The 24,396-nt window shown below is 42.1% G+C and overlaps 1 protein-coding gene across 1 annotated transcript in view; it reads left to right on the top strand.

Annotated features, from left to right (window-relative positions):
- The first annotated feature begins 368 nt into the window (after window positions 1-368).
- Window positions 369-24,396, top strand: part of LOC126382784 (probable G-protein coupled receptor 158) — a 130,294-nt gene continuing 106,266 nt past the window's right edge. The window contains exons 1-2 of the mRNA XM_050032856.1: window positions 369-1,634; window positions 22,849-22,954. Of these exons, the coding sequence (XP_049888813.1) occupies window positions 778-1,634; window positions 22,849-22,954 (963 nt within the window). The 5' untranslated portion in view covers window positions 369-777. The remainder of the gene's footprint in view (window positions 1,635-22,848; window positions 22,955-24,396) is intronic.

The raw sequence follows: 24,396 nt of genomic DNA, 5'->3' as shown, positions 1-24,396 counted from the left end.
GATATCACAAATCTCACATTTGCTTCAAGAGGCTTTGCAGTCTGCACAAACATATGACACCCTCAATCAAATATAAGTGCAATATTTAGATGTCCACATACTTTTGGCCACACTGTACAAAGAAAAAATAAATTCCACCTTTATATGGCACAGTTATCACACTATTCTACTTTTAGATTTAATGTAATCGACAGACTGCTCCTTCGTCCTCCTCACTGACAGCTCTTCATCATCAACACCACCACCACCATCCTCGCTTTCCTTCCTACGGGCGCTACTTTCAGCACCGGACAGCTCCCGTCTTCCCCACGCTCCGCCCACCTCCGGCAGACTGGCAGTAAGAAACAACCACACACACCAGTGGGCGACACTTTAGGTGGCCTATTAGGGTTTTATTGGGAGGGACGGAACTTCAAGAACAATTTGCTCCGTTCCTCGTCATCCTACTCCTCTCACATGGATCTCTCCGGGAAGGAGTAAGAAGGAGGCGGCGAGGCGCTCGGTCACAACGTCGCTACATGTGAATGGACTGCGGACTGATGAGGAGTCAGTGTTGTTTCTGTGTGAGTTAGGAGGCTGGAGGCTGCCTGGATCAGATTGTCGTGCTGTGAAAACGCAGAAGAAGAGAGGGGGAAAGTGTTGTGAAGATGCACAGGATGAGAAGTGGGAAGCCTGTGTCGTTTCCAGCATGAGATCCAGGACAGTCTCTGGTGCTTTGGTTATGCTCGGCACACTTTGCCAAGTGCTTTCTTCTCTGTGCCTTTAAAGAGGAACGATATGGCTCTCCTGGTCGTCCCGCTGCTCCTGCAAACAGGACTCGTGTTGGGATCAAACTACGGGTATGTGGAGTGGTCGGATAATGACCGAGAAGAGAAGCACCCACCGGTGTTCAGCACCCAAAACATCCACAGGGAGCCGCCCCACCACCCGACCTACTACCCGGTACCATACACCGAGCGCGCCGTGGTGGCGCACAAAATTGAGGAGGACCTGCCGAGGGTGGTGACCGCTTTCCTGCACACCGGGGACTCCTCAGCGCTGAGGCAGGTCAACTGCTCCCGGAGGTACGAGCTGAGCAGCCTGCGAGGCGGCCTCCACGTCGCCTCTCACTACTCCTTGCACAGCATCCTGGACACTGTAGCGCATGCCACAAACTTCCTGAACATGATCCTGCAGGCCAACAGGTCCCGGGAGCAAACCCCGCGGAGGGACATCCACTGGTACCACGCGCTGGTCCAGAGCATCCTCGAGGGGGACCCTAAAATCCACAGGGCGGTGGTGACCTTCCACGCGGACGCGCCGACGCCGGGCCCCCACGTTTTCCTTCAGGCGACCAGAACTGAGAAGGAGGTGGTGCTGCAGGACCTCTCCGGCTCCGCGCACCGTCACCTGAGGAGCAGGAGCCCAGAGTCCGACTGGTACAATGAGTTCAGGGACGGGAGGAGACCGCACACGCACAGAAGAGTCCCGGAGGCGTTAGGCACCGGGAGTGGAAGCTACCTTCTGGACAAGAACCAGATCAAGTGGTCGGCACCGTACCTGGAGTGTGAACACGGGGCGTTTGTGCCATATTGGCTGCTCACCTTGTCTGCTGGCTTCTATGGACTGAAGAGCAACTCTGCGCCAGAGTTCAGGTGAGAGGAAGAGAGAGGGAGAGTGAAAACATATAGTTTGTGTTTTATAAGTTTTGTGACAGAACTCTTTTTGTACTCAAAAGTACATTCAAATGTTTCTATTTGATATCGCATATATTAAGGTAGGCATATTACAGATGGCAGGACCATATCACTTATTTAACATTGAAAATTTTAGAAATTCTTTTTTGAAAGAAAAATCTCAAGCAAAGCAAGTTTAAGTATAACGCTCCCTATGATACACCAAGGTTATTCAAAGTGCTTTACTGGCAAAGGATAAGAAAGAAAATAGAATAATGAAAAGTCTTAAAAAAGTATTTCACTGCTGGAATGATTGACTTAAATAAAACTGGGCTGTCTATGCAGGAGAAAGATGCACAAATCTTTGACACTGGTGCTACATGACCAGAGAAAGCAGAGAAAAAGGGGCTGTAGGATTTGCTTTTGCTCACAAGGGTAGAAAACCTACATCTACCAGAATGCACTGCGCTGCACCAGACCAATAAACACTCCTGCTGGTGAGTGATCTAATGAGAGCTTGGATGGTTTTCGCAGTTGGGAGAAATTTCCCTTGAGGGCTTTCTAACAGAAAGGGATCTCTTGGTTAAGGTTGGAAAAAATATATGGTTTGGGTTAAAATGAATAGATTTCTGTCAGAAAGGGTTTTCTCAAAGAAAGCCTACAAGAAAAAAATTCTGCCATGTGCACAGTTTTCTACAAGAAACAAATATGGCGGCCGGCAGGTAATAAACATCTCTATTTACAGTTAAGCTGTTTGATCTCATGATTTTCAGCCTTTGTTTTTACAATACAGGAAGCTGTGTGGCACCCAGTTCCTGTACACAAAGTCTTTTATTACAGCCAAACAGTGCACTAAAATATATTTCTGAAGACATTTTACAAGAAGAAGAAGAAGAAGAAGAAGAAGAAGATATACTTTATTGATCCCCATAGCAAAATTCAATTTTTCACTCTGTTGTCATATACACACAGGTCTGAAATACACACACATACACAACAGCTTCCAGTCCACGCTTCATACTTGATCTGGACGTAGACTTGAGCCGGTGAGCCTCTGGTTCCCAACTCAAGTCCCTATGGACTGAGCTACTGCCACCCCAAGATGTAATACAGGCAGTACAGTAACATGATCTTGGTTTATATTTGCTTAGTCTTGCCTAGTTTTAGAGTTTGGGATCTGGGTCTGAGATTGAGAGGGAGAGCACTCTCTCGATCCGCTTTCATAATTAATTAGTTCGGGGTGGCAGGCATATGACAATGCATAAGTATAATCTGTAGTTCAAGCAAGTGAAAATCTGGTTGAGCTGAGAGATGAGCAGGGAGATCTGGATGCTGGTAAGATGGAGGGAAGTTTACCACCGTTCATTTACACATAATACCCACACTGTTATGATACAAAGCTGATTGAAAATCAGCAAAGTGTCCCTTCAAGCTTAGTTTTAAAAATAGCTACAGCAAAATGGCTAAAAGCCATTTCACCACATATGGCCTGAACTCTGGGCACCACTAACTGACCAGTCCCTGCAGATCTGAGAGACCTACCTGGCTTGAAATCAGTAAACATATCTGCAATATATTTTTGGCCCAGACGATTAGATGGTCACCCCTCAGACCAGGGGTCCTCAAGGTTTTGAAGACTGAGTGCTATTTTAGGGAGCCAGCATATGATTGAGGGCTGCACAGGAAGAGGGCACCTTTTTTTCCTTCACTGTTTCAAGATCTTTTTAATGACATTACTAACATTTTACAAACACTATAACAATTTCAGTGATACAGCCTACACAACACTATTACATTCTAGTTACAATACATTTAAAAGAAATGAATCAGGAAGACAGCACAGTGTTTGATATTGTTTGTGCTCACAGCAGTCAAACAATAGCTTCTGCTGGTGTACGGCAACAGGCAACAACACTTACACAAACCACACAGAGATCTAGGTTAACACTCACTTAGGTAGGTAACGTAACCTTAGATTTGCATGACCAATTAAAAAACACAGTGTTAGATTAAAGCTGCAAACAGCGATGAACAAGCCCTCGCACCTTCCCCCACATCGGGGGTACTGGCAGGATCTCGGCTGACGTGGCTGTTAATTTCTGTGAAAGTCAGAGACAGATGGTATATCTCTCATCAATTGTGGGTGCTGGAATGATCTATTTCACATTTTGAACCACTTCCTGTGTCCACTATGTGGCGCTGTAGAACACACTAATTATATGTCATGATGCTGTAAATCAGTAGTAGACCCCACCATGTAAAAGTCATGTAAATCAAAGGATAATTGTCAGACAACACCTACTTCCTGTTGCCAGTAGGTAGCGCAGTCATCATGACACCTTATTTGCATGTTGATGCCTTCAGGCCTGGAGGCTTATAAAACAAGTGAAATTCTGGGCAGATTGGACAAGGTACACAGAAGTCACGACAGCCTCCTGTTTCATGGCGAATACGGCGTCGCCATAGCAACATCCTTCAATTTAAAATCACAATAGTGGGGGTCTCAACGTCTTGTGACAATGCTGACCAAATTTGAGGAGAATCTGGTCACTCCTGTGGGAGGAGCATGTCAAAGTATAAAACATGTAATTTCCTGTTGCCAGTAGGTGGCGCTATGACTATAACCTAAATTTAGCAAGTAGATGTCATGACGCTGAGACTTCTATCATGCATGACAAATTTTAGGCAGATTGGACAATGTATGCTCAAGTTACAACAACTTCCTGTTTCATGACAAAACAAGCAAAATGGCCGCCATGCCACGGCAACGCTGTTTAGACAAAGGCTCACAATTTTCATCACAAAGTATTTAATCTGAGGTGGATCTGGTCAACCTGCTTGGAGAAGTAAATGAAAGTATAAAACATGTCATTTCCTGTTGCCAGTTGGGGGTGCTGTGACTATAACTAATTATTGGCATGAAGATTTGTTCAGGGCGGGACTCTCGTCAAACATGTAAAGTTTGGGGCAGATGGCACTATGTCTGCTGGAGTTACACACCACTTCCTGTTTGGTGGCAACTTGTGGAAATTTGGTGGGTGCAAAGTTTCATGGGTTTTTGAGCACCTTAAGCCCCTGAAAAATGTGATTCATTTTGGAGAATAATAGTTCCTTAAGTTTCAACAGGGTTGTCTCACTGTGTGGTGCTCAGGCCCTAAATATATTTTTCTATAACTGATAATTTAAAATGAATGCTACACATAGTACATTAATTGTTAACTTCAGCTAAAAAACATGACAAGGTTACTCCTCTTTTATGCAATATTTACAGAGTTTGTATATGTATGCAACTAGCTAATGTTACTAATATAATTTTAATACTTGTCTCTAACGTTCACCTCAAATTATGGAAGCTAACTTTGTAAGAAGTGTGCAATGGTCTTCGAGCTCTGAGTCAGTTTCAACCCCTCACTTCCACCCAGCTCCACCCTCTCGTCACTCTTGGTCACCCCTGGTTGTAAAAAACCAAGATGGTGCCAACCAAAATGCCAAACTAAGCGCCAATCTCCGAGCTTAAGAAATTAAGTCAACAGGAAGTGCCAAAAACTGCAGTTCATCAAATGGCCACTTGAGGCTGGCTACAAAACAGAGTAAACCCCCATAGACCCCCGTGTTAAAATGCATGGCTTACCAGCCGAAATAAAAATGTTTACAGCCTGGTACAAAAAACACTTTTGGTCTCCATAGCTAATTTCCCCCTTCACGACAACTGTACAGGGGGTGAATTTTTAGATAACTCACCTGTTGACATTTTATTAAGGCTTAAACTTACACATATTTAACAATGGGGCTGCTTTGAGTGACAGGCTTTCTGACGATAGTGTCCTTGGCTTCTCAATCAGATACACTCCTTGCTCCTCCACAGCGCCAGCCTCTTGCCCAAATATGGTCACTGCTGGCTCCAAAATACCAAGATGGCACTGGCTAAAATGCCAAACCAACTTCTAAGCAACTTCTAAGGCTGAGAAATTAAGCCAACAGGGGTTGCCAAAAATTGCAGTTCATCAAATGACCATTTGAGGCTGGCTCTAAAACACAGTAAATCCCCCATGGTGAAATTCCCAACTTTACAGCCAAAATAAACATGTTTACAGCCTGGTACAAAAACGGTTTTGGTCTCTATGGCTAATTCAAACATTCATAACAACTGTACAGGCAGTGTTTTTTTGTTTTTTTCAGCTTGATCGACAGGCTGCCTGCGAGGTGTTGCTACTGGTCGCAGCTGTCTGTGAGTCAGATCCACCCCTTGCTCCTCCGCAGCAACAGCCTCTCGTCCAAATATAGTCCATTTTGGCTACAAAAAACTAAGATGGCAGTGGCCAAAATGGCGAACTCAAGGCTTCAAAACGGTCCACAAACCAATGAGTGACGTGACAGAAGCTACATCCATTATTTATACAGTATATGTGCCAAACTCAAGGCTTCAAAACAGTAGTCAGCAAATCAGTGGGTGATGTTACAGTGGGTTCACACTTGACTGTAACACCAGAACCAGTATGAATAATTAAGTTTATTATGATTATGATTACATTTGCTAACGATTACTTCAGACTGCAAAGTTGCCTTTTATAGCACGGCAAACTACTGCCTAGCCGCACCACTTTTTCAGGCAACAAATGGACAGTGTACTTATCATTAACAGTCAACTAGAACAAAGTTTCCTTCGTTTGATTGACAGTAATCATCTATGAGACTGAATGTAAATATGAATCCTGATGATCTGCAGCCTTGATGCGAGTAACAGATGGTGTAAAAGAGGCTTCACAGACACAGGTAGACCTTTCTCATTTAATATGCTCGGCTGTCAAAGCACAGCTGTGCATCTCTACTGCTGCAGCCTCCCATCTAATGAACACTGCAAGCTTTACACTGTGTGATGGTTGGTGAAGGGATCTATAAAAGCTGGCATTTCTCTGTGTGTATGTGTGTGTGTATGTGTGTGTGTGTGTGGGCACAGCAGTGCATAAAATCACCCAAGGATCTCATATTTCAAGGCTCCGAAAAGATCAATTTAATCATGAATAAACAATGAAAGATCCCAAACAACAGTATGAAGCCACTGTGAATTTCAGGTGTGCTTATTCCTTAGAGCCGTCAAGTGGATATATATCACACACATACACACACACACACACAAAGACGTCCTGTACTATCATAACTCATTAAGTGCATGTTCAGGAAAACCCAAAACTCAAAAAGCCAAAATTAGACCACAAACACCCAACACACATCTTACACTGCCAAGAACATGTTCAGTAAAGTCTACTTTAACTGCAGCTAGATGATAAATAGGACAAATGAATGTGGGTGACATTTTATGCGGAAGAAATAGACATGTAGCTCTGTGGTTTACACGCAGCAGTGTGTCGTGCTGGTGATTTGGGCCTCAGGTTGGCAGCCATCCACACCGCTGACGTGTCCCTGAGCAAAGTGCTGCATCACTACCCGCTACAGGGACAGTCACTCTCGGGTTATGGAGCTCGTGATGTGGCCGGGAGCTGCTCTGGAGTTACCACGGAATCAGTCTGATCAGAATCATCATTCATTTTTAGCTTGCCGAGCGAGATATGTAGTTTCAATTTACTGTAACAGCTCACACATTTCTGGCTGTGATGCTCCGTTTGTCTCCAGAAACGTCTTGTTGTCCGTCTGAGATTGTGGTCTGAGATATTACAACCATCAACATGCAGTGATGAGGATGTTTAGTCGAGAGAAATGGAAGATCTGCTTGTGCCAGCTGCCCTGAGTGTCTGTTAATGTTAAGTTTCATTGAATTAATTCAGAGGATGAATTCATAATTAATCAACTACTGACTACTCGAGCTCAGCCGAGAGGCCTTTTGAGTGAATGTTAAAATGATTGTAACATTTTACAAGTGACTGTGATTTGTGACGGAAAGAGAAAAGTCAGATACTTTAAAGGCTCTGTATCTGACATTCAGAGCATTAATATAGCAGCAAACAGCGTTTTGCTGCTTGACGATATATGGCCTCCTGAGCAGAGAATCATGCTAAACTTCTCTCTTTGTTGTCTGCATATTTCAATTAGGAGAGACAGAAGAATGAAGTAAAGATAGTATTTAATACAGAAAATGAGTGTGCAGATTAACAGATGATTTGTGCTGATAAGGATTTAACAGAAGTCTTTGGTGCTTGGACACCAGAGGGAGATATTTTCAGATTGAGGGACATCTGAGTGGCAGCAGGATACATCCTCTCATGCAGTCCAGACACTGGTGGTGGTGGTGGCTGATGACTCTGAGGCTGTTGACGCGGATAAGGCTGATGAATCTGTAGGGACTAGGTGGTGATGGGGAGGTGGGGGGCGCGCATGACTGCAGCAAGACAGAACTACGGCAGAGAACGAACCATATTTAAAATGAGGAGCAGTAAGATGATAGGCTGACCGGCTATTGGTTGATTGTGGATCAGCTAATGACTCAATGGACCTACCCAAACAATGATGCCTAGAGACAGTGAGTGAACATGTGTCCAAGGAATGAATGGCAGGGGGGACAGAGCATGAGAATACACCAGGTACCACTGATAACACTACCCCAACTTACGGTGTCGTTGTGGAGGCAAAGCGCTCACTCTCTGGTTCTCCCCAATTAAACACTTTTAGCTCTGTGCAGACAACCTGTGTTTGAAAAACCTGAGTGGAAACACAGAAAAAAAGAAAGAAAAATCTCAGTATATTTAAAAACAGTTTTTACACTTGGAGGAGGTGGAAAAGTTGGTGTTGATAAAACAGCTGGTGGCTTAAAATGGTTGTTAACAGAACTCCGAGACCTTCCGACAGCAAAAAGCTGTTTATAAGTTATTCGTTTTTGTAAACTTTCTATTCCCATTGTCCAGTATATGCTCCCCTTTATTACACATCCATTGTTTGTCTTGATTTGAGGTTTGACCGGCGCTCTTCTTCTGCAGTGGTATAATGGTACCTGACTGGAGAATTAGCAGAGCTCTTAGTATTCACATAAAAATAATGAGTGGAAAAGCACATAAAATCACATTTTCTTTTGCTGATTTTCTAAAAATTCAACTAAAATTTGTGCTACATGTGGATGAAAACCCAACTGTAGATCTGCTCTGAATGTCACATACAGCTCCTTTAACTTGTGCATCACATCCCATTTGTGATATTGCCCAAGTTGGAAATTAGCACCCGCCACCTGCCAAATGCGGGTGAATCTGGCCAGTGGCAGGTGGATTTTATTGAACTACCCGCAAATTTAACGAACAATTGAACTGATCCATGAAAAAGTCAACTCAATCATGAGGCTACCGAAGTACTTTAGTGTGGTGTGTCCTCACTGGATCTTCTCAACCAGTCCGAGTGAGGTTTTTCTTCTTCGTCTTCTTGCTACTGGTGGACAGCAAACCATCCAACCAACTGTCGTAAAAGAAGATGAAGACGAAGATTCACAAAGTTGAGTAGCGTTAGCAGATATATAGCATGGGTGCATTTGTCTTATTTGATGGAGTATTTTGAGGAAAATGTGGCGACATACTGGTATAAAGAGAGTGGCCGATATCATAGTTTTTGCTTGGGTGTCTGCATTTGGTTTTTGTGCATTTGAAGTGTGACTGTGTGTCTCTGTGAGAGATATAATTAAAAATTGATAAGCGTTAAATAAAATGTTAAACTGATACTTTTTATGATAACAATGTGTATTAGTTGTTTATTTTTTATTTTTTGTACAGACAAACATAACACTAAAGTTAGTGATACACAAAAGTGTGATAAGAGAATGGTGGCTGGTAGAGTTTAATCCCCAACACTGAATATTGCATAATACTCCACATTAATTAAATAGGACTACACGATTCATAGTTTCTTAACCTAACTCAAACACATCATGCTATAACTTTTTTTAGTGTTTGATAAAAAAAGAATTTTCCTGACTAATGTCACCGGCCAAGCCTTCCCCTTTAAGACAGGTTACTTCTGTGATGTATCTGGCAGCGTGTGCTACAGGAAGTGAGACGAGTGCAGAAAAGTACTGTAACCGGACGGTGCTGTATCGACAGGTGTTCCCCCGTCGGATAGTGTCGCCCTCCTGTTAACACCATACGTAGCGATCCTCGCGCGTGCTGCAGCAGACACAGTGAAGCGCGTGCCTCTCTGAAGGTAACGGTACAACAGTAGCTAGCTTAAAGTGTCTTATGTCTTAAAGTGTCTAACTAAGTTCAGGTTTCTGTGTAAAAACTGTCAAAATGGACGCGTTTTCTGTTCGCTTCACAAAATAAGTAAAACAGCGTTATTGCGTCGTCTCCCAACATTCTTCGCCGGAGACTTACCGGACTATAAAAGCAACTTCACTTGCTAGCTAGAGCCAAGCTAAAGCTAATGGAGTTAGCCTAAAGAAACTATTGGTCTTCCAAAAAGGGTTTTAAGCCAAGAGGCTGGAAAGGTAAAGTTAACACTAACATTAAGCTACAAAAGAAGTCTGCCTGATGAAGGAGAGGAACAGGAGGGAGCAACACAACGCATCCCTATTTTCAGGGTAAGCAACATGCATCATTAATAGGACTGTTGGTGATGGGGGAAAAATCAATACAACACAGTATCATGAGGCAATATAATATCGATACACAGGCACCCAGTATCGATTTTTAAACATGTAAATTATTAATATTGCAAATACATATTCAGTTATTGGTAGACTGCTTGAATAATAAAATCAATTGCATTTTTAGTCAATTTGTTTTTGCTGCAATTAAAATGGAAGATTGATGTAAGATGAACAGACTTAATCTTATCAGAAAAACAAATGTTGACAGTTTTACTTTGATGACATAGTTTGCAGTTGATAAAAGGGAATGAATCGCAATATATGTTAGTGCAATATTCGGCATAATGCAAAACATTTAAATAATAATATAAATAATACTGTATTGTGACTGGAGTATCAAAATGATATCATATCATTAGGCCTCTCTGGTGATTGTTTAATAAACCACCATAAACGCGTCTTTGGACTTCAGTATGGATTTCTTGGAACGAGTCACAGTTAAGAGCCTACTCAGCCTCTCAGCGGCTTTTTTCATTAATAGTAGTCGCTGCAAGAGTATTATATGAATAAATTGGTGTCACGGTGAGTCAACCAGTCAGTGTATTAAACAACCTAATTTCACCTTCCAAGATCAATACAGAGGATAGTTCACACTTAGAAAAAAAGTCTTAAGAGGAAAAACACTTTCACACTTTTCAATCATGCTTTTTATTGTGTACAGCAACCTACACTGTGACACATAGAGTTTATTGTACATATAATAAAAGATGACAAGATTGTAAAAGTATATTGAAGACCACATTATTCATAAACATGAAATAAAATAAAATAATGAATAAACAACATACATTGACACAACAGGTTCCCTGCACCTACATATCTCCGTGATCTGACAAAAAAAATCACCCTACTATAGAAGGCTTTATTATTTCCAAAAAGAGCTATGTTAGTCATCAGATGAAGATTCCTGTATTTTCAGTATTTGCAGAAAAGAAAAAGGAAATTGGGCAATGTCAGTTGTTTCCTAATATTCCAATACACAGCCCTGTTATAAAACTTTATTTTTGTTGATGGCTGTTTTGATGATGGACATTGTACATATCGCCAGAACCCTTTTTTTTCACATTCTTTTCAGGGCTCTCAGTCATACCCCATGGTCTTCATCAGTGGTTGGAGTTTGCTCAATTGTCATGAACATTGATCCATTGACATGTGAGCGCAGCTGTTATGATTTCATCCATACACTTTAAGGACTTTAAGCCCATGTTGGCTTATATTTGAGCTTGAAAATAGTAGTTTGACATATTTCAAACTCAAGGTCCACTTACTTGCTTTTTTGTTTTTTAGCATTCATGCCTAACTTAAAGCTAACACCAGAGAAAGGTCCTAAAAATGCTATGAAATCCTAACAGCTACTGAGCTCACATGTCAACAGAATCAGCCTCTGATGAGGAAGACCATGTCTTACAGTTGAAAGCTCCAGAAAAAACTTAGTAAATGGACTTTGAGTTTGTCTTTGACTTTGTCAGCAACAGTAGTGATGTCAGCAGAGAGCCAAGCTAGAGGGGAACATTATAAAGTGCTTGTTAGACCAGACTGTGTCTTGTAAACATACGCTCCCTAACTGAGTATAACAATTGGCTGCAACTTCACTACTGGATACATGCTGCTTTCCTCCTCACTCTTCCTTTTGTCATGTGAATTGTGGTCTGCAACTTTTCTGTGACTTGTCCTACTCATCTCAGTCCTGTGATGACATTTCTAAAAATAGAAAGCCAGTTGGCTCTGAACAGAAAAGCATAAGCTAGTGTAGATGATGGAGTCAGTTCCACCATGTTGGCTACTTTTACCTCAAAGCAACCTCTTTCTCATCTTTTTGGCCTTATTCACTGTCCTTCAAAGGCCAAATTTAAAACTCAGTCTGTGGCCAGTGTAGATAGTTCTGTTAGTAGCTTTCCCACCGCAGAACGGAGGCCATTAGTTTTTCTAAACCGAATCAAAATATACACAAAGATTTGAATCAGAATCAGAAGGAAAGGAGTGAGAGTGAGGTTGCTTATTTTACTTTCAGTCGAACTGTTAAAGGTCATAGGAGTATTTCTGTGCCACTCTCCGGCTGCTGTAAATGGCAGCTGGTTTTAAAGATGGAACAACGATTAATCAATTAATCATTAATTGGTTAACCACAGAGAATATTTTTGATCTTTGATCTACAGGTCAACTTTGCTACTCTTCAGTTTACTGCACTATGCACCACCCAGATCTGGTGGGAGCTAGCTAGCAGAGCAACTCCCTTGGCAAAATTACTGCTAATAACACTGTCCTAACCCAACAGCCTTGCTGCAGAAACATGATGGCCACCCTGCAGTCTCTCCCCCAGGTAGGTCTGGTGAGTAAGCTGCTTCACTTTGAGGCACAAAACCCTGTTAGCATTCTGTTAGCATCGTTAGCAGTGTCAGCACGGCTAGTGGTGCTAACATGGTCAACAATGCTAAAGGGGGGGTTCTCAAAAAAGGCCACATACTCACTGGGGCTACCCAGAGGAAGACTGAAGGGTGGCCATCATGTTTCCACAGCAACACCACATCACCAGCGGTTAACGCCAAATGAGTGGCGCCACTAGCTAGCTCCCAACTGAACTGGGTAGTGTGCCAGCGTTAGCTAGCCAGTGGAGACCATGGATGTATCAAGAGACTTGGATGCACCGTTGATGGCAGGGCCTCCTGTTCATTCCTATGAAAGCTGCTCAGTGGCGCATAATGCCAAAATGGTTCAAATGCCACATATAAAATTCCTCGGATGATCGGCACTGCTTCTGCATTGTTTCTCCCATGGAGCAGGTGCACCAGAGATTTTGCTGGCTGAGCTAGCTAAATTTAGCGCTCCGTTAACTTGAATGGGGATAACATAATTTAATCATGGGGCGTCGGTGGCTTAGTGGATAGAGCAGGCGCCCCATGTACAAGGCTGTTGCTGCAGCGGCCCCGGTTCGACTCCAGCCTATGGCCGGATAACAAGATAATTTAATCGTGCGGCTCTTCTAGACTCTCCAATTGTAATTTACCCGGAATGGATTCTATCCTGATTATGAAATGAGTCATTTCGTGTGGGTCGTGACTTTAAAAAATAGGTATCCACTGATTTACAGACGTCTTTTTAACACTGGAAACACTGGCTTCAAACCCAGGTGCACTTCCTGGGGGGATGGTGGAGACTGAAGGATGGGTAGTGGGCGCTATGTTTCCGCATGTTAACCTGGCTAGCTGCATGTCTGTCAGTGAAGCCAATGGGAAAAATGAAGTCAAGACATTTACATCACAAAACATTAAAATTTTACCATCTCTAAATGGATGGCGCTGTGAGGTTGGGCACTAAAGCTCACTGAGTCAATGGTGCGCCAAACTAAAATGAAAGGCCTCTTTTATTGAGTTTTATATTAGTTTTTTTTTTCTTAGAAATGAATTTATTAGTTACCAGTTAATTGGGTGTCTGGCTATCAAAATCAAAATGAACTGAAACAGACATCCTTAGGTGGAACAAATGCCCTTTTGATATCTGTAAATCAGAATCAAAATGATGTTGAGACAACACATTTCAATAAATGATGACACCATCTCTATGAAGAATCAGCCTCCACCAGTCTCACCTTCGGTTGGATTATGCAGGGACAGCATAAATTCGAGCACATGAAGCTGATGCTGTCAACAGTTTTGTACAGCAGGTGGTGGAAAGACTGAATGACTAATGACTTTTTTTTTTAACAAAAACTGATATATTTAACGTGATCTTAAAGATTATCAACAGCCCCAGACTAAAAATATCACCAAGCATCTACTTGAGCTTTAGTGTTGTTCAAAATGTGTGCCTTGTGTTACTTTCAACGGGCCCACAGATGGTTCTCAGATCCGCCATCTACTGCATCTCTGTGCTACTTCTACTGATTTTATTCTCTATCAAGCCTTGACCTGTAAACACAGACTGGAACACACACACACACACACACACACACACACACACACACACACACACACACACACACACACACACACACACATTCTGTCACTCAGAGGTATCAACACATTTGCCTCCCTCCCTTTCTGCCTGGTTGTGTACTTGAGGAGAGCTCTTGGCCAAAGCGTCTCTCCATGCTTGTTTGTTCCGCTCCCCAGCAGGCAGATGGAAGTAACGGGTGTCAGGCCCATCCACTGAACCATAGAGGAGAGAGAGGATGCGTGTAAATGTTTGGCTTGTACAATGGTTTAGGAATCGAGGGGAGGGGGGGAATTAAAGAAGACTAAGCATGCTTTACATATATGTGTGTATAATAGAGAGGGAGCAAGCGATGGCTCTACACATTAGGCTATAGGCTATACGACAACAGCAGAAGCAAACTTTGCCCCACTGCTTTAAGTCCCAGATAGTTTTCCTCTAATGCTGTATTGCAGTCACATCCCTGAACAGTATTTAAACTTATTCTCTTCACAGTGTGGATCTGTGATGGCTCACTGCTGCATAGGCCAGCAGTCTCAATATATTGAACTGCACCAGCCTCCTGCAGAGATGTTTGGGTCTGCAAGCAGAGAGAAAACTTTCTCACCATAGGTGGGAAAATACCACATGTCTGCAGTGTTGATAACCAGCACACGTCTAATTGCTGTCTTTAAAAGTTTATTTTGAATCTAGGCCTGGGCATTATAGTGATATGAGGATATCTGAAGTTTTGTCTTTTTCGAGTTTTAAAGGCTGCATTACAGTAAAGTGGTGTAAGTTTCTGAACTTAACAGACTTGACGTCAAGTTTGTTAGCTGGAGGCAAAACACGACTCTCCACCACAGGGCTGTAGGTTTCACAGAAGTCTTTATATGTCGTCTTGTTGTGTTATTGGGAGCCAGAATAGAAGGAGTCATGGCTCAAAACTTAAATTTGCTCACATAGGCTACCAGCTGACACTGCCCGTCAACAAAAACAGAGACAACTATGATTAAATTTGATAAGACCAAAGGACTGGACGGAGGCGATCATCAAAAATGCTCACATGTGCAGCGCACACTTCATATCAGGTTAGGGAAAAAGTATTTCCTGTTGTCGGGATGAATAATGTTATGTGTATTAAGGCTTATCACGTCCACCTCATTAGAGATTGGACTGAATGCATCGTGTCTGGTTTTGTTCTGTTTGTTTTTTCTGTTTCTTATCTGTGTTTTTATGCGCACTTCAAGGCACTGCCTCTAATTTCATTGTACAACTTGTATAATGACAATAAATTTGATTCTGATTCTGATTGGGGAGGTATTAAGAGGAATATTGGGTTTCTCTGTAATGCTAACTTTTTAGTGCATTAGCTAGCTTTAGTTTTGATAGCAAAACAAAATGGAAGAAACCGTTTAAAGGGAAATTTCGGTTTATTTCAACCTGTCTCCTATCGTCCTAAATTTGTTTCAAGTGACTAGTGACATAAAAATAATAGTTAGCATGTTAGCCGCTAGCCTAGAAATTTCCCTTTAAGTGTCATCCTCCTTTGTAAGATTTGCATAGTAATCAACCACAAAGCCCGTTAAAGGGTTTTTTTGGGGAGTTTTTCCTTATCCGCTGCGAGGGTCCTAAAGACAGAGGGATGTCGTATGCTGTGAAGCCCAGTGAGGCAAATTGTGATGTGTGATATTGGGTTTTATAAATAAAATTGATTGATTAAATTGAAAGCTTCCTGTGACATCATCCATCCACTGAGTGAGAGCATACGGGTCGGCCAGTCTGGTCCCGTTGGTCAGTGTTTACTTATTCAAGAAACACTTGTGGTCCTGGAGAGTGAGTGACCTGACATGGTGCGTTCGTAAATTCAGTCTGATGCTCTACACTAAAATGACAGAGCGTTATATTTCTATGTGAATTAACAAACGGTTAAGTTGATCACACATTCACTCTGCTTAGCGCTCTGCTGCTCCGCCTCTCCAGACAGAGTGCCCAGAGTGCGCTCTCCCACTCCGAGAGTGCAGTGCTCTGGATAACTGAACAGCACATTCAGACAGTGCTCTGAATTTACGAACGGTCCAGTTTGTGCCAGAGTGCTCTCGGGCACTCAGAATGAGTATTTCTGAACGCACCACTCACAGAATTGTTTTGCGTCCAGCTAAACTCCGCCCACCCAAAAACATCATACTGTTATCCAACAGACTGTCCTATCTAATAAATGCAAAAAGTTTGGTCTTAAAAACACCATAGTTTGGCTTAAAGTAAGTAGACTTGTTGCGGCTGAAATACATGGGCCACGGACATGGTGAGACACATCTGTTGCAGCTGAGCAAGTCCATTAAAATCAACTGAAGCGGGGCATCGGTGGCTTAGTGGTAGAGCAGGCGCCCCATGTACAAGGCTGTTGCCGCAGCGGCCCGGGTTCAACTCCAGCCTGTGGCCCCTTGCTGCATGTCACTCCCTCTCTCTCTCCCCCTTTCGCACTTGTCTGTCCTATCAAATAAAGGCTAAAAATGCCCAAAAAATATCTTAAAAAAAAAAAAAAAAAAATCAACTGAAGCTGCTACAGTGACCACGGAAGCAGCGCTTAACCTTGCAGGCACCGTGCTGCTCAATGATGTTTTTTCAAGGGTGGTCTTTTTTTTCTCTCTACGTGCGGCTCCAACACGTATAAACGATTCTAAACTGTGTAAAAACAAGTACAATCTGTTTAAAAATGATTCAGATGACTACCTCATTGTACCAGAGGCAGTGTGAAGCAGCAGAGTAACCTTGTGGGTGTTTTTACATTTCAGATTCAAATAAATAAATCAATGTATCCTGCAGTTAAAATGATTCAGTTAATTAATTCAGTACAACTTAATATAGTATGTGTTTCCAAACTTACACAACCAGCTGCAGTATCACTTGGTAAAACTATATGCACACAGTGAAACTGGCAGTGACCACAGGCTGCAAAGACAGAGTCTGTGTAGCAAGTATAAAAACCCTGCTTCGCTCCACATACATGAGGCATCGCGTCAGTGCCCCATGTATTTCAACTGTTGGTAAGGTAACAAAACTACGACGTACTACATTACGTTCTAAAAAAGACTTGTTGACTTTTGGTTTCACATAGAAGACGAACAGTGGTTTCCTGGATGAAAGTCCTGTGTTTGTCTGTCCCATCCACCTCCCCTCCTGCCACCCTTCGTACTGCATACTGACTTCCTTGTTTGCACCCGTCAAAATAAGTACAGATACAAGAGGTCGCTGCCTAACAAAAAGATGTAGATATGGGTCATAATTGCTGGTTGTAAAACCAACCTATATGACCACAGTCTCAGATATTGGGGTATTTGGTAAAAAATATTGTGATATTTGATTTTCTCCACATTGCCCAGCCCTAATTGAAACACAAAACACAGGCCACTGATATTAAGAAACCAAGCAAATGAAACCAGTGCCTTTAGGATATGTCTGGTGATGTACTATGTATCTCTTAATAATCCAATGAAAACACACAAACCAACAATGAATTGATCCTCTTAATAAGTCTAACAAGTATTGCCCGTGTAACCAAAGCCCGACATGTCATATTCCTCTGTGAGATGGCACTCTGTTGTTTCCCAGAAATGCTTAAAAACACAATAATGAGCCACACTGTTGCACTGGATAACATGTTCTTTCATTATTAATCTGCAGCCGAAAATAGTCCCCAAATAAATGCACTGTTTACTTTATGTTTGTTGTAAATGACAGGGCCCTGCTGTTTTGGGAAATTGCACTCAGCTGCCAGTGTACTAGTACCTAGCTGAAACGAATTCTGTCTCAAACAAGAGCCTTGCAATAAATGTTGTCTTCATGAAGGTTATAATGTTCAGTTGTACTTCATTCAACTTTATATCATTTTGGACACTGCAGCTTGTGGTTCTGTTGAATTGACAGGTGTTTCTATTATTTTGTCCAACCCATCTATATCAGTGTCAGTAGGTTAAATAATAGAAACACCTCACTGTGTAATGCAATATAGTCCAGAAAGCAACATTCTTTTGGTGCTGTGTTTTTAGACACCTGATGAATCTAAGTCCAATATTCACTCTCCTTTTTAGCTCTGTTTGGGTCCTCACCAACTTCTGAATAAAATATGCGGCTCTTTAGCTGCAAAATCTTACTATGCACACCAGCTGGCTGCTACCCTTGTCTGTTTGGTGTTTGGTGTTGGACAGGTAGAGTACAGTGGGTTTATATGAGCCCTTTCTATTGAAAACACTTTGGCCTTTCAGACAGATTGCAAACAGCTATAGCGCAAATATATTAACAGCAGCTTTTAATTATCTGACTGTCACATATATAGTTTTTCAATTTCAAATGTTTATGTTGAACACAAGTTTCCAAGTTTCCATGTTTTCCAGTGGCCAAAGTTTCAAGTAATGAGGTAAACATTTGTAAAAGTATCCCAGTGAGCAAAAACCTCAGACTTCAGGCTGGTCTGGATACTCTGTAGCCAATGCTTTTTCTATTTTTGGACAAGATGTAGGGTTGCAGTGATAGACCGGTTTTAAGGTATACCGTGATATGAAAATTGATGGTTATCATACTGTATACATTTGCTTATCTGTGATATAAAAAATAATGCAACTGGACGAAGAATATCACCTTTATTTTAGTTATTTTCCAAAGGGACTTTTTTCTTTTTTACACATAAAAAATGTGTCCAACATTCAGTTCCAGTAATAAAAAGTTTGTTCAACCAAATATAACCTTTCCATTTTAATTCCTTAAGGGTCATTCTGACTGATAGTAATATAAACTAAGCACAAAAAGTAAGGAAATTTGTGTTTGGTAGATTATTTCTTTGTTGTAACAATGCTTCTTGGCAATAAATCTTATACCGTTTGAAAGCCTGTTTATTTCCCTTTTAAATGGTGCCACGTTTGTAAGGAACATGCATTTGTGGGATGAGCAGCAGAGCTGAGTATGTGGGTTGTGCCCATGAAATTTGCCAAATCTTCTCTGCCAATGACAAACAGCTTTTTAGTTTAAATTCTGTAATATTTATGGTAACATGAAACCACGAAAGCTATTGTACTGTGAAATCTCATATTGTTGCAACCCAAAGAAAACTACAGCTCGTGACGGATTCCTTTGTATATGGTCATCTGCTCCAGGCTACTGCAAGTGTTTACATCACATACCCAGCTACTTGTAGCTACATGCTAACATCAGGGAAAAATGTCATCTTGGATGCAGATGTTGTTAATTTCTTCCTGATTTTCATTTTCCTGCTGGAACATGTCCAGTTGTGAAGATTTTGGTTTAGGCTTTTACTGGGGATTTTTCATGATAGGTAGGGCTGTGCGATATGACGCTATATATGGTGTGACGAGAGAAAAATGTTGATCGTTTCATATTTTTGCTCTATCGTTTATATTGTTGTGACGCAAATTACACTTTTTACGGCAATATTTTTCGTCATTTGGAGTCTGTCCATCTTTTGCATGGATCTCATTGATAAATTACTCTTCTTGGCTTTTTAATTTGTGAAGCTTTTACGGCACTTACAGCAGTGTTGGGTAAGGGTTACTTTAAAAGTAATCAAAGTACGTTACTGCGTTACTTTTAAAAAAAATTAACCAGTTACTTTACTGCGTTACTCCCTGAGTAAAGTAACTGAATTACTTTAAAAGTACTTCCAACGTTACTCCCTGAGTATTCTACATTTCCTATTGGGCAATGGACCACAAGGCGCTAAGCCTACATTTTTTTGTCACCAAAATTAAAGTTATGGACCACTTGCCCTTCACTGAGAGCCAGTTCTCCCATCACAGCCGTCACTTTGACCAGTAGAAACACAGAACGATCTGCTGCCGTAGACAACTGTATGACAACAACACCCCAGCCTTTTTAATATTTCCTCTAGGGATGTTACCACACAGAGTAAAAGGGGGAAATGATGGTGTGAAACAGCAGAGGCACTCTGTCAACCCGCTGAGTTAACGTTACTGTCATTAGCATCAAGCTAGCAAACAATGGTACATCCTCACAGTCGGACATAAAGTAATAACATTAACAAATAGCGGCGGGGCTTTTACTCACCACAACTGCAGAGGCTCCCAGCTTCATTTGCCTTTCGTCTTTGTAAAGTTAACATATCGCACCGTCATTTCAAACTCAACACTTGTTTCAAATTAAAAGCCCCTTATAACCTCGGCTGAGAGAATCCCTCCATTTTCTAAATAGGCTTTTATTCTGAAACATTTGTCAGAACTTCCTGTGGAAGATACAGTAGCTTGATAGTTTACTTACGGCGCTTCAAATGTGGTGGCTTATACAACATGTCGGCTGGCACGTAAACAGACACAGTGACTCAAATAATAGTGAAAGGAATAAAAATAGGACAAGAGTAACCCGATGACATCACACACGCTGTGAAAGACGACCGGGAATAATTGGTGAGTACCAGCGTGTAGCGTGTACCAGGCATAATGCAAGTCCTGAGTCTGAAATATGTCTGTCAGCAAGTCCTACTCCACCTAAAGACTCCACCGTAGACAACGGCAGCATTTCTCCGACCACGTAGCGAGCCCCAAGCTCCGTGGCTTCTTTCAGACTGATAGGTTTAACGTTATCTCCGTTATTAGAACCAAACGACAGCCGTTACTGTTTCATAGCTGAAGGACCAGCGTTCTAAAAGTAACGGAAGTAACTGATATCTTGTTTGAAAATGTACTTAAGTATTTGATTACTCAAACAGCAAACTAACGCGTTACTCGTTATTGCAAAAAGTAATCAAAGTACTCTAACTCAATGGTTATACCCAACTCTGACTTACAGTAACATAACGAGTTTATATAAGTCTACCGTCTCTGGTGTGGGCGTGTTTGTGCTTTAGAACATAACCGCTGTGAAACAAACAGAAAATAACGTTTTATTGATCTGATTCACCGGTTTTCTCACTACCAGCGCTCCCTCTCTTCACTCACTCTCTAGTTTGCTCGACCACAGCTGCTTGCTCTCTCTCTCTTTTTCTCTCGTCCTTTTTAAAATGGTTGGTTGCTCGACTCATCGTAATGTTATCAAACGAGGAGAAATGTCCTCCCCTCGTCCTAGTAACGTTTTTGTACTCCCTCATGACAGAGTTTAAAGCTCTGATCAGTCTGATCCCCGTCACACCTCTGAATCCAGGACACCTGCATGCTACGTAAAAGCACACACAGAGGCACATTTATGCCCCGCCCCCGCTATATCGTGGTATGTATCGTTATCGGGATATGAAATTACCTATATCGTGATATGAGATTTTGGTCATATCGCCCAGCCCTAATGGTAGGTGTCACCACAACCCATTACAGTCATTTTCCTGGCTGCAATGATGTTGCAGAGGCACGAAGATACAGATGACTCAGAAATGCTGACCAGTCAGAGCAGACTGAACTCTTCATGAGTTCCTTTTTAACCCTCAGCAGCAGTTTGTGGAGTTTGAGTTGCCAGGTAGATGATAAATTACTTGATCCGATCGGAGCTGATCAGATCAATGGATGAGAGGAGCAGCTGCTGAAGAGTCGAGTGAATGCAAACTTTAAGGCCTAGCGCAATAAACAGTTAAGTTTCACTCTCACTCACTCTGTCTGTGCCCAGTGTCACTCTGTGCTCTGAGAGTGTTGTGCCATGAATATCCAAACGCTATATATAATCCAGCAGCGCTTCTAATGAACAGACGAGCTCCAAAAATAAAAAATCAATACATGGCAGCAGATGTTGTTATCATAGCCACAAATAAACGAATGTGTGGGAAACCCTGAGGTCCCCTTTGACAGCGTTCATCCTCTGTTATTGCAAATTAGCACTGACGTTCAGCATATAGTATTAAAGGAGGGTTTGAGAATGAATGATAAAATGTCACAACAAAGTCTTTATTCTTTTTTTACGGGAGGGAACTTACTAAAAAGTAAGAATGCTGGAGGCAGCCTGATATCCTCCTGATGTCCTGTGTTGACCAAAACAAGACAATCTTAATGCATCTTTCAGTGCATCTCTAATGTGGGGCAAGAAGTAACCTTGTGAAAGTATTTATTGAAATTTTAACCTTGCTTCTGTTTCTTCTCTTCTCCTCTCTGTTTCGCTCTCATCACTCTTAATTTCTTTCCCAATTTCGATCTATTTCATTCATTCCTCTCTATTACCACCTTCCCTCTCCCCGCTTCGTTCACTCTTGACCTTACTTCCCCTGAGCATCGCTCTTCCTGTTCTTTTTAATTTTCTTCTCTCTCACTCTGGCCTTCTCTGCCTCCGCTTCCTCCTCCTCCTCCCTTGTCTCCATCGCACCAATTTGCTTAACCTTGTGCAATCTTGTCACCTTCCCCCTCTCTTCCCCTTTCTCCCATGTCTATCATTTCTACATTACTGTCCCTCATTTTTTTTTATCCTGTCTCTCACCTTCCTTCCCTTTTGATTTTGCTTCTCTTATATTCTCACAAATGTATTTCTTTTCTTCTTGTTATCATTTATCCCAATCTACTAATTCTGCATCTTCCATTTTTACTTTAATTCTTTGCCTCACCCCCTCCCTCTAATTTAATTTCGCCTCCTTATCATTTCCATCCTTTTATCTCTTCACTCTCTCTTAACTTCCTCTTGTGATTGCACCATCTTCTCTCATGATTTCCCTCTCACTATTCCCTCTAACTCTACTTATCACTACTTCCTACCCTTTCTCTCTGGCAGGGGTGTGGTTCGTGTGGACGTGAACCTGCAGGACGTGGACATTGACCAGTGCTCCAGCAGTGGCTGGTTCGCAGGGACTCACCGCTGTAATCTCACCAGTATGGAAGTGAGTCTGCTCTGCAGTGTGGTTGTCTTTGAATCAGCACTGACAGAAAAACACCCCTCAAATCAATTCACTTTTCATTTATTATGTCATTCTCGTGTTACGGTGTTATTTGTTCACCCATGCACACTTCAGTCTGATCATTGTTTCATTAAAAATAGAATCAAACACTGTGATCAAAGCAATCAAATCTGCATCAAGTGAATAAAACAACACTTGTGTAATATCTAAAGCCTTAAAAGAGGCGTTCGACAAGCGCCTTTTTTTCTGTTTGACATTAGAGTTGTTCTCCTTTTCCTCTCGCAGCCATACTCCTTATTATAGTGTCCTTGATCTGCTTACTTACTGTACGGCTCTCTCTTTGAGAGCATCAGCTAACTGACCAACCTGTCTATTCACTCAGCCACAGTGTATGAAATATGTGAAGCAGAAGTTTGAACAAGACTAAAGGCCTTTAGTCTTGGGGGTGGGACAAATAATGAAAATGTGAAAAACTTGCCTGCAACTATTTCATGTTCATACCAGCGACAAAGCAAATGTGCTACAGTTTCAACATGTTCGCCACTGTCATGACTTTGTGACCTGATGTTTGTTCCACACAATGTTGCTGGTTGATGCCCTCATTCCTAGTGCAAAAGACCTCATTCAAAAAATCACGCCGCTTTATTGCTGTTCAATATTTGCATTTTGTGTAAAAGTACTCATGACAAAAACAACAGTTTGAAAAATATATTAGTGCCAGAGCATGTGAGCGGAGCGGGAGGATTTTGTGTTGAGCGAGGAGCGGCTATTTTTTTTAAAAGGTGGAGCGGAGCCTTATCTCCCACTCCAATTTCGCTCTGGTCGCTCATGCCCCACGCAGAATGCATCTTTGCACCTGCGCACACCCACACTATTTTCTTTCAAAACTATGGAGTTTACTGTGTACTTCAGAAAAGAAACTGAGAAGAGAAGCAGTGGTACCTTGGAGAACGGTCCCTAACTGCGGGGAGAGGCGAGAGGGCTTCGGAGGTCGGCCGCTTAACCTGGTCCATCTCCTCTACACTTTGACTTATTTCCACCCTGCCAGCGGTACCGTGTAGAACGGTCCCTAACTGCGGGGAGAGGGCTTCCCCGGAGAATCTACCAAGTTCATGTTTTATTGGTGCCGTTGCATTGTTCCGACCTCTCATTAGTCCGACGTCCCGTTGTTCCGATATGTGATTATTACTGTATTTGTGTACCATAGAGGATCAGCAACGCAACAGAAGTAGGCTACCGTTCGAGATACAAGTGTCATAGAGAGGAGAGAATGAAACACCATAACCTCCTGTTATTAACTCTGGGGTCTGGGTTGTGTGGGGAGCTCTACGCGGTGCTGAACGGCTCCCGGCGGGCGTATTTCTGCCTTGATGGTGCGCCGCGACCGGCTCTGGGTCAGCTGGGAAAGGCTTGAGGCGAAGCAG

Source organism: Epinephelus moara, chromosome 21, assembly GCF_006386435.1.
Source record: "Epinephelus moara isolate mb chromosome 21, YSFRI_EMoa_1.0, whole genome shotgun sequence".
Taxonomy (NCBI): Eukaryota; Metazoa; Chordata; class Actinopteri; order Perciformes; family Serranidae; genus Epinephelus; species Epinephelus moara.
The sequence above is the reverse complement of the archived record's forward strand: the minus strand, read 5'-3'. Positions and strand labels throughout refer to the sequence as shown.